The sequence below is a fragment of the Meleagris gallopavo genome, chromosome 2 (genome assembly GCF_905368555.1).
Source record: "Meleagris gallopavo chromosome 2, MGAL_WU_HG_1.1, whole genome shotgun sequence".
NCBI lineage: Eukaryota > Metazoa > Chordata > Aves > Galliformes > Phasianidae > Meleagris > Meleagris gallopavo.
The window spans coordinates 101064685-101076191 of NC_139405.1; the positions used below are offsets into that span (position 1 = coordinate 101064685).

Here is an 11507-nt window from a genome sequence, read left to right on the forward strand (position 1 = left end):
AGGGTCTCCTTCAGCAAGACCTAACAGTTTTGTTAGGAATGAAAAACAGACAAAGCATGGAGCAGTTGTTCACTAAGGAAGCCCTGCACTTTCCTTTCAGGGACCATTCCTCTTCTAGCAATATATGATTTAGCCTTTGAAACTTGCATGTTCTGAATCACAGCTTTAGTATATGCCTAAGGGAAATTAGAGATTGTGCAACTGACACTTTCATAGTGACCATTTTGGCATCAGTACTTCCAAAGGAGACGTGTCCACTGAAAAGAGGGGAAAATAACAGCAAACACGATCAGAAAGAGTGGTGAGGCATTGAAAGAGGCTGCCCAGGGAGGTGGTGGAGTCACTGTCCCTGGAGATGTTCAAGAAACGTGGAGATGTGGCACTGAGGGATGTGGTTTAGTGGGCATGGGTTGGTGGTTGGACTAGGGGATCTAAGAGGTCCTTTCCAAGCTTAATGATTGTATGGTTCTATGGCTGTGTAGCACTGTAGGTGCACAAGAGAATGTTTTTTGTGACAACCTTTACTGTGGCACTCTCTAGCTCTTGACTACCTAAATCAAGTGCCTAATAAGGCTTGTAGTAAGCATGTTTGTGGGAGAGGGGACACTCACATATTTTAGTTACCTAAAAATTCCAGTAACTCAGGACTCGTTGCTAGATCCTCATCTTTTGAGATGAATTTCATGATATCATTGAAAATTGCTCTTCGTTCATAGATGTCAGATTCTCCCACAAAGAGAACTTTTCTAGGCAAGAGTGGAAGAGAAGCATGTGGATACCGTGCTGACAGTCTGTGGTAGAACTCCTCTATCTCGCTGTACTTCTTGGACACCTGAAATAGAATGTGTTATCTGGGTAAGTTTCTTTAAAGGCAAGAGGGAGACATGGGCAGCAAGCAGCAGTTTAAGCACTGTGAAGCATTAACCCTGGAATATGAAGTGGAAAAACACGTATTACCAAAGAGCTTTACATATAGCCTAGTAAAAGTCTATTATCTGCACAGTCAATCCCAAAGCACTGTTGCTGGTCTTCTAATTCTGTTATTAAAATCTGTTCCCTAATGAAATAGAAGTTCATTGCCAGATACCCAGCGTCCATTTGTCTGACTCATCAGCTAATTAAATACTGGGAAGATCACTGCTCCAGATACTTTCCTCTGACAGCTAAAATTCCTGTCTGCTAAAAGCAAGCTATGTGGTGACCAGTTTCAAAAGACAGGACTCATAGCCAGGTATGTACCTGATGGAGAAAGCAGGATGAATCTTTCTACCACCATGTCAGAAAACAGATTTCTCAGCCTTGCTGGGTTTCGGTGTGCTTCTGGCTGTGAAGGCCTAGAAAACTAACATGTTTGCTGCCCTGCACAGCATCCAACACAGAAACTCAAGGGCAAAGACCTAAGGTGATCCCTGACTCTTTAGTTTATCCATGAAAAAATTAAAGGGCAAGGACCTCAGCTGATCTCTGACTCCTTATCTATGAGAAACTACTTGGCCTACAGGTTCTTGTATAGGGAGAAGATGCCAACAGTGGAGTCATTCCCTCTGCATACAAAGACAGGAAGTCTGAGGAGAAATAAGGCCCAAGATACCACAGGAAAGTGATAACCATGGGAATGCTGGTTAGAAATAGGTTGGCTTCTATGCCACAGTCAGTTCTGAATTCAAGACTGGAAACCAACACACACAACCCCCCCGTTCCCCTCCCCCCCCCAAAAAAAAGAAAACATACTGTCTGTAACTGATATTTTGGTCATAATGGAGATCGACTGTCATGCTATGGAACTGTGGTATTATACAGACAATACATTCACCTTGATGCTCCATAATCTATTAAAATATTTCAATGAATACAGAGTTGGATTAAAAAGAAACAACCCAAAATCTAGTGCAAGGAGAGTCTGCATGGACCAGATCCTCTCCTAGGGTGAAACATTTATCCTCCTGTAATGTACACTGGTGAACTGTAGTGGAGTGAATCCCAATTAACAGTGAGATATGAGAGATGGAGGGACACAACCACCACATCTTCTATCTTGGGATAGAAGAAAGCAGAGTACTTCTGCCAACACAGCAATAATAGAAGGTCAACCCAGAAGAAGCACGGCAAGTATCTGGGAAATAAGCTAGACACTAACTCAGAACCCATAAACTATATCTATACAAGCAAACTTAACAGTATCAGAGTATATTCCACAGCAGTGAAACTTGATAGTGTCTGATAGGAACCTTATAGTGTCTACTGGAACCTGATAGCATCTGGCACAGTTTTGCCTGGGCAGCTAGCATTCCCTAAGCTAAATTTGCACTCAGTAGCCAGTTTGGGTACTTGCAGTCATTGTGAATGGTAAAAAAAGGTTTCACACTATAGATCCAGCCAGACAGCTAGCTAGCCTCCAGGTCAGAGAACAGGCCCTGACATTAACAGACACACCTAGGCTAGTCCACTGAGCTACACATAGCCATAAAGAATAATAGCCACTCTAGCTTTCATGCTTCCCTGCCTTTCAGAGTAATTATCAACCAACCCAGATGATTTGCAAAACGTTTGCATTTCAGATGTACGATGATCACTCCAGGTCAGCGTCTACCAATAAAAGGCAAGCAGCTCTGCAAGAAAGATCAGAATCACAAAAACAGAACTGAGTTGATTGGGGAATGAAAAATTAGGATTTTAGACTTGCCTCATGTGTAAGTTTAGGCAACACTGTACTCTGCATGCAGGATCTGACGCTCAATTCAGCAGCCAGGGACCAAAGAGATGGCAATAAAGAGATATTCCCAGAATAAGCCAATTCTCCCTTTGAAGAATACCCGAAAACAAGAGAGGAAAGCAATTCTGGAATTTCTGAATTGCCATACATTTTTGTTTAGCTGTCCTCCAGTAGCACCCTGAGCAGGGTATGACACCAGGGTCCCTTCCACACGTACTGTATAAGCACAGGTGTAAAGATAGTGAGGAAATCACTGGTATTTTTCCAACAGAATAAATAAATATTAACTTCCTCCCAGAAAAAAAACAAATCTGATTTGCGAAAAATGCCTAATATCTAATTAATTGCAATGATACATAACAAATTAATGTCTGAAACCATTAAGAGACAGCAACCAATCAACAAGACCAAGCCAAAACAGCTTTAAAACACTCAGAAAGGAACACTGAAATGAGGCATACAAAGAAATTTCTCTCCCCTCTTACTTATCATCCCTCCTATATCAAACACTGTATATTATTCATAAATCTCAATTTATGTCTGATTACACCATTGAACTTAAAGCAAATGCACACCCTCACATCCTATTGCTAATTGAGCCATTGTGAATCTGCTTGGGCTCTGCACAACACCGTGCAAAACCATATACAGTGCAATAATGCTATACTCAAAGCATACTAACACAATAGCCAAAAGCCTGCAACACGTCATGCAGACTAACATCTGCAGTGTGGGGATGCCCTCTGCTGGGATAACCTACCACACACACAGGATGTGAAACCTGCAGCCCAAATCACTCCTCACTTAAGCCCAAGGCTGTGTCCAACAAGTCTCTGCCTCCTGTGGCTCTGCTTCAAACTTTGGCTTACAATTCGATGTTTTCTGACAATTTTCCAAGGGAAAGGTATGCAGCAAGTTAAAACTTCCTTTTCCTTGTTACCCTTCCCAATCCTTTGAAAAGAGGCTATGGATTCTATAGTACAAAATGCCAGATTAAAAAACAAGAGGTTGCTCTAAAGCCCGCTTTATCGATGCTATTCAGTAAACAAGATCCCATTTGATAGATATTAAAATATTTGTCTTACGTTACCTGTAATTCCTCCAGGATCCTACAATTATCCTCTCCCCCTCCCTCCCTGCTTCCACCCTAAGCCCCCTACCTGCTGAAGCCAGCTCAAGTGCACTGACTTCAAGGGAGTTCTGTCAAGTTGCAATAACAAAGGCTCAATTTACTTAACTTCCAAAAGGTTAATCACACACAGATACAGCAAAGCGTGTGCCTATTTTCCAGGTCAAGACCCTATCTGCCTGTAACAATTTACATTCAACTTAGAGCTGAAGCAGAGACGGGGATGGGTTGAGTGGCTTTTTCTTTTTTTGCACCAGGAAACAGATAAGTAAGTCAAATATGATCACATATAGCTAGAAGGTTAAGAAAACTACCGGGAAGTTCAAAGTGAAAGACTGTAGTTTGCTGCTAATCCCTCAAATCTCATGCATGTGCCTTACCCCCCTCTCCACACCCTCCTCACGCATCAAAGTACGCACTGATGCCTGTAGGACACGAGCCTGGGACTCTCAGATGTGCGTAGGAGAATTTGATTCCACTTAGTATTAGTAGGATTTAATGTCTCCTTTCCCTAAGCTCCTTTTAATGCCTCAAACTTGTCTTCATATGCTTTCTATTTACAGTGAGGATTTCAGCAAAACAGAGGCCTCCGACAGAGCTAACTCAGCCCCCTTGGCCAGCCAATGCACACTAACGACTCGACTTAATTTTACAGTATTTCATGAAATACATATCTGTGACTACTTTTTAAAAGCCCACTTCTTCACACTGTCAGAAAATGGAAGTACAGTAGTATTATCCCTTAAAACATCCAGCAGCTTTGGATACAGGAATCAAAAGCATCCGTACCTACAGACAATACAAACTGAGCTTTCAGTTGTGTGCTTCCAAGGTAAGCAATACCAGAATTAATGCTGCTTGGTGATCTCATGATTATGCATTACAGTAGATTTTAATTACATGACCACCTGCTTGTTCTCCTCACCTGTTTCACCCAGCAGAAAAGGAGCACTCTAATATTTTCTTCTTTAATCAACAAGAACTCTTAACAGCTGCTGAACCTACTGCTACACTATCACAGAGGTTACAGTGTGAAGGAATTTCTCTTTCCAACATACCTGTGTGGTCAGGAAACAGCAGCCCTAGCTAAGGGATTATAAGGCTAACAGAAAGTAGGCCAACATATGACAATAGGCAAGAATAAAAACACACCCACACACTTTTACTCCTTTGTTTTATGAGAGGAAGACAGTTCTGTAGTAAATTTCTCCTCAAAATGTGCTGTGCCTGTCCAACACCAATACTTACTTGCTCAGCCTGGAAAAAGAAAGAACTTGACTAACAAATGGTACTTGTAAAAAAGAAGTAATTAAACCAGGCACAAATAGAAAGAGAAGGCACTATCTGTTGGGTGGATTTTTAATTAGGCTGGGAAGAGAGAAGCTTATTACTAAAGAAGTTGAGGTGTGGCTAGAAGAAATGCATTTAAGATAAACAAAGCCTTTTCTTCTCACAGAAAATGGTACATCTGTAGACAGTAATTAAAGGTTACCTTTGCAGCAGTACTTGATGCAGCACCAAAGATAAAACCAATCTCATTGTTTCAGTAGGACAAGAGGATTCTGACCTTTGAAAGAAATGCAGCTGAGTTCTCCTTTAATTACCAAAAATAACCTCAAGGTTAAGCAGTTCTACAACCCATCTGCTGTATTTTACACATGGCTTTTTTTTTTTTTAATATTAAAAAATCCTTTCTGTTTCTCAGAATGTAGATCTGAAGGTTGCCAGGATGTGGATTTCTTCTTCTGTTAATGCTTCACAAACATTTCATTTGAAATGCTGATTTTGCACAGTCCCATCATGGCCGAGGAACACAGAACTCTGGATTGCTCAAACCCACAGTAAAGGACAGTAGCTCCCCAGGTCAGATATGAAATCTCTTTCTGCTGTTTGTCTAGTTTTGGTCAGAGAACCCTCACACATCTTGATCTATTGTGGTCTAAACTACAGCACTGAGGTCAGAGCTAGCTTAGGAGATGCTTCTGTCCTGCTCACCATCTTTTCCCAGAGGACATGAAGACGTTTTTTGTGCAAAAAATACTGTAAAAGCACACAGCTACCTGCAGCTGCTTGCAGCCCAACGCACAGAGAGTTTCACTGCTGCCACCTAGGGCACGAGAAGGTAGAAGACATTGACTTCAATTGGAAGCAGGCAGAAAAGCAGACAAGGAACACCAATTTACAAGGGAAAGGAACAGAGGAAGGAGGAGGAAAAAAGAAAGTGAGCCAAAGGTTCACAAAATACAGATCAGGTTCCAAAACTGAGTTATCATATCCACAGCAAATGAAATTCCTACCACACCTACCAGTCTTCTGTAACCTGTCACCTCAGCATTGTGGCACCGGCTCCTTCCTCCAACCTCCCAAATGTTATAATTTCAACAATAGCAAAAAAAAGTTTTATCTCCCATTCTGATCACACGCTTGGTAGGGCAGAACAAGCACAACGTTGTTTCTGTTTCCTCCTCCACATGTCTCATCTCACTCCTCCTTGCTAGACCACTTAGATGTGTTGGACCTGCTGCCCAATAGCACCTCCCCACTCATCTGGCTCTCTCACACTTAGTTTGAAAACATTCTGGGGAAGGGTCTCAGTTTCTGTTTATGCTGGTACAACACTAAACACAGTGGGGCACCGTGCAGACACACCACACGAGACATACAGTCACCACCTTTTGGAAAGAAGTGACTGAAACTCAACCAAAATGGGGGTTTCAGATGCCTAAACATGATCAGCTAGAAGAGGTAGATGCAATGTACAGTCTTCTACTTCATTCTATTCCAAGACAGTGCCAATGCCCTTACATCCTATGTCAAAGTGCATCACCCAACACAGGCATCTCAGGAGCTACCAGCCATGCACAGTAGGCAAACGGAGTTCACCCACATCATAGATGCTCTGCTATATTCTTCTCAACAGTACTGCAGTTGCTGCAGTGGGAAAATACTGGTCAAATGTAGACATCTAACCACAGAAAACTAACTGCTCTGCCTAAACACAGGCATCTATGCCATCTGAGATGCTCTGGGGTACCCAAGAGTGTGTGGGCAGCCAAATATCACACAAAACCTATGGGAGACCCACAGCATTGTGAGGGCTTTTTGAAAAACCCCGGGGTACCTCAGATAGTCTAGACAGTGAGTGGCATGCAACTCAACTGAGCCTTAAGCATTTTAGCCTGGAGTCAAAGCCCCCAACCCCAGCTGACTACCATGCAGAATGCCTTCCCTTTACAGTCAAATAGTAGAGGCATTTCCAGAGGATGAGTCACCCCATTCCCCTTCTCCCCAGTGACCACAAAAGCAGTGATAGACTCAGATTAAAATATCTAACTTGCAGAGAGAGAAACTAGGACAGGTGGATACCTCTGCTCCATCCAGTAATACATACAGAAGACTCAATGGAATGAATTGACGCAAAGCATCCATTCTCCCACCACTCAGCTTGGAGTTTTAAATTACTTTCATATACCAAACTATATAATATATCAGATTTAGTCAGCTGAAAAAAAAGTATCAGATGAGACAAATGTTACTCCTACCAGGCTATACCACAGTTTTCTTCCTCATAAAGAACAAAATGTCAAGAGCTCTGAGAAGAAATCAGAAAGGTTCACTTCACTTGAGGATAACAGCTGAGTATGAAAAATTCTCACACTCAGAGAGAACAGCCATGGGAGTGGATAACCTCAGCAAGCAGGGGGAGCACAGTAGGAAGTCTGCTGCTTCTCTGGGTAGAAGAGCTGATTTCAACTCCTTTTTCTAAGTGAAGCACGGTATTAGATAACAAAAACCAGTTTAAAACGTTGAGTTTAGTCAGGTTCCTCCTTTCACAGAGCTGCATGGAAATAGTGCATAATACAAGCAGGCAATACCATGCAAAAATAGCAATTCCACATCCTCTTCTCTCATCTGCCCCCATCTGGCCCTTCTCCTGTCCTTCACCAATGACTGATGAGTGCTGTGCAACTCAGAGGCTCAAGAAACAGGTGTAAATTAGTACTAAGCAAGAAACCCCCGAACACCATTTTTAGCCAGGACCAGCTGTCACTACAGAATGGCCACATGACAACTGCCATTGGCAGAAAGAGGGAAGCACTGCAAGAGAGAGAACCACTCATTCCCTCCAGAGCAAGAGAAGAGAACAATCTCTCTTGCCAGCACTTTACTGTAGTCTATCACTTAAAGAGTGCAACAAATGTCAGAGATTTGCTCCTCAGCATGGACATTTTCAGAGCATTGACAGATGTTTCTTTATCTGCAGTTCAGACTGTGTGCATATCCATTTACCAGCTGTCTCACTGAGCGTGAGTTATACTAAGGCTAATGGTCTACCAGGTAACCACATTTGTCATTCTAACATTACAGTTATCATCAAAGCATCTAAAAAGCGCAGATATTGATGCCAGAACCAAAACAATCAAAGTGGAGAGAGAGAAAGAAAAAGATTGTTAACATGGCACTGATTAAACATTTACCATAAACTGAACAACATCCTCAGGTTTGTGCTTTGCTGACTTGAAGGCAGCCAGTCGGGTAACGACGACAATGTGGTACTCCACGTGGCCAGACATCATCTTCCCACGGACCTCCTGGTATTCCGGCACTGATAAATCCAGCCCAGTGTGTGTATTCTGAATTTGCCTAGGAAGGAAAATACACACAGAGCTCAGGCACCAGCACACACACTTTTAAATGACCCTCTCTGAAGATTCAATTCAAAGCTCCAGAAAGTCACTATTCCCATTTCAACAGGGCACAGGACAGACCCTATACTGCAGCAATACAACATGGCACAGACATCACCTATCACAACATGAAATAATACAACAACAACATATTGCTTTGGAATATTATAGTCCCAACAAACGCTGCTTTACCCTGCAGGGCAGAAGAGAAGATGCTGTGATCTCCCATTGCGTCTTGCTCTGAAACAAAGCTCTGGTCACAATTCAAGCCCTATCCATCTCCCCTTTGTCTTTGGGCATCTCCAAGAAAGGCAGAAACAAGAGCTGAAAGGAGCCAGAAAAGGAATAAGGAACTTGCCTGGATGCAGGGACAACTTTATGTCTGTAAGAGCCATCCAGGGAACAAGAGTAAAGATTAAAGACATGTTGGAGCAAACTGCTGGGCCAGCCATGCTGTTTCCACCCACAAGCTTCTTGAAGAAAATTAAATACCTATTAGGAATGTCCTTAAATCTGGTTAACTTAGGCCCCCTGAGCAAGTTAAAGCCATCTGTGGTCTGTCTGAGCTGCCTCCTAGTCTTGATGTGTCATGTCAAAACTGGACAAGTGCTTTTGAAACTCCAGTTTTCCCAAGGAGGCAAAATCTGAATCTTCAACTGAAGAACCTTTTTAAAGTGATCATCTCAAGAGTTCTCTACAAATCCAACAGCAACAAAGAAGGGCAGAGTCCCATTTTTTTACCTAGTCCTTTTTGCGAGCTGTGTCTGGCTTTTGCTTTTTTGGAGTTATTTTGACTATATCTGCTGGTACATGAAATGCTCTACAGATGTGTAATTACTCAAAGTTGTGAGAGCAGTAATAGATCTGTCTGCTGGTAGTTGATACCGACTGACTTCTTTTAACACAGCCACAGACAGAGGATGAACGATAAATTAACCCGCTTTTCACTTGTGATATAAATAAAAGAAAAACCCTTCTGAATGGCCTTATTTAGCTTCCAACACCAACCGCACACAACGCACTGCTTTGAAAACGTCATGGTAAAAGTCACAGCGTCAGAGAGTTGTACAAATATCACGAAGCTGAAGGACATGCCCACACGCAGGCTTTTTATTTCAAAGCTGTTAGAAGTCCCAGCTACAACGACTGTAATGACAGCACGGAGCTCTTCCGGCCGCGGAACGTCACAAAACCTGGCAGGACAGCACCGGCCCCAAGTCCCCCACAGCCGAGGAGCGGCACCCTCAGCTGCCTCTCAGCGCCCGCCGCCCCATCCCGGCCGGTACCTGGTGGTGACGAGCACGGCGGGCGCCGCGCTGTGCTGCATGGCGGGGGATCGGGCTCCTTCCGGCCCGCCCCGGGAGCAGAGGCCGCTGTAGGCAGCTGAGCGGCCGTCACGGGGTCCCGCCTCCCTCTGGCTGCGGTCCGGCCGGATGTGTGCCGGCTGCGGTGCAAAAGGAGAGCTGGGAAGAGTGGGGAGAAAAGGGCTCGTCGCCACGTAGTCGGCAGGATTCGAACCTGCGCGGGGAGACCCCAATGGATTTCTAGTCCATCGCCTTAACCACTCGGCCACGACTACACTGGCATGCAAAGCTGCTGGCAGTGAAACTGCAGTAATTTATCTCTGGTTTGAGGTCCTAAGCTGTGTCACTGGGGGGGGTTTCGGCCTTTCCTCGGAATGGAGATGCTCCAGGCCCTAAATCATCTTTGTGGCCGTCTGATGTTCTCTCTCTAGAAGATCCCCATCCTTTTTGAACTGAGCAGCCCAGAATTGGATGTAACACTCCAGATGTTACCTCAGCAGGGCAAAGGAGGGGGAGGATCTCCTCCCTCCAATTGCTGGCCACGCTCCCCTTAATGCACCCCAGGATACCGTTTTCCTTCTTGGCCACAGTTGCACACTGATGGCTCACGGCCAACCACGACACCCTTTATCACAGAGCTCATCTCCAGCAGGTCAGCCCCCAACCTGTACTGATGCATGTGGTTATTTGCCCTACACTTGCTCTTACTGACCCTCATCAGGTTCCTCTCAGCTCAAGTCTGCAGCCTGTCCAGGTCTCGCTGACTGGCAGCACAGCCTTCAGATGTGTCAGCCACTCTTCTCAGCTTTGTGTCGTGTTAAAAGAGAAATGGAAATCAAACCTCTTTTGGGTGTCTAGAGGGAGGAGAAGCACCCAAGGGAAGATTACTGGTTTCGTCCCAGACAGGGGCAGCTGAAGAAGTCAGCGATGTGATGGGCTGCACATCCTATGCCATCAAAAGCATCACAGAATGATATAATCATAAAAATAAAAATAAAAATTATACAAAACTCAAACCTGACAGAAGCAAACTGTATGATGTACATAGAGCTTTCTGCTGGAGCTGGACAACTATCTTGCCATTATCAGAAGCAACATCTCCGAAAGTTTGGAGTATCATTTCACAGAATGGTGGAGGTTGGCAGGGACTCCTGGGTCCATCTGGCACAACTCCTCAAGTAGGGGCATCCAGGGCAAGACAGCCCAGAACCCATCTGTGTTCCACTTTGTGCCTATGGCCTCTCGCAAAAAAATAACATTTCCATGCTACTTTGGATGCTACATTGAAAATTTCAGCCATTGAACTGACTTTTTTTTTATCTTTTTTTTTTTTTTTTCCTGACAGAAAAGTTGCTATGAGCGAGTGTTGGTCAGACCAAGCACTCAGCCCATCAGTCACAGTAGCAGTGGGATTCCTTCATGCCCTTGATCATCAGCTGGAGACATGCTGGGAAAGGCCAATGGAAGGATATACAGCAAATCTAAGAATTAATAGCAGTAACAGTGTAGCATCACTAACAGTTATATTTTCCTACTAATATTTGGGGAAACCTCAGCTGCTCCTCTCAACCTTGTGGGTGTCTTATCTTCATCTATGAGTGAGCAAAGTAGAGACAAATAAACTCTCTCAGCCTTAAGCACTACTTTCTTCTGGACTTCTGGTCTTTTTTCTG

The 11507-nt window shown here is 43.8% G+C and overlaps 1 protein-coding gene and 1 non-coding gene across 2 annotated transcripts in view; both read right to left on the reverse strand.

The window, feature by feature from the left end:
* HS1BP3 (HCLS1 binding protein 3) overlaps positions 1–9969 on the reverse strand; it is a 43489-nt gene extending 33520 nt beyond the window's left edge. Inside the window, exons 1-3 of the mRNA XM_003204532.5 lie at positions 9817–9969; positions 8321–8486; positions 625–832 (exon numbers count right to left, since the gene is read on the reverse strand). Of these exons, the coding sequence (XP_003204580.2) occupies positions 625–832; positions 8321–8486; positions 9817–9857 (415 nt within the window). The 5' untranslated portion in view covers positions 9858–9969. The remainder of the gene's footprint in view (positions 1–624; positions 833–8320; positions 8487–9816) is intronic.
* A 58-nt stretch (positions 9970–10027) lies between these two features.
* On the reverse strand, positions 10028–10109 carry TRNAS-AGA (transfer RNA serine (anticodon AGA)). The gene has a single exon. It is a non-coding gene; the product is annotated as a tRNA-Ser (tRNA).
* Between the last annotated feature and the right edge of the window lie 1398 nt (positions 10110–11507).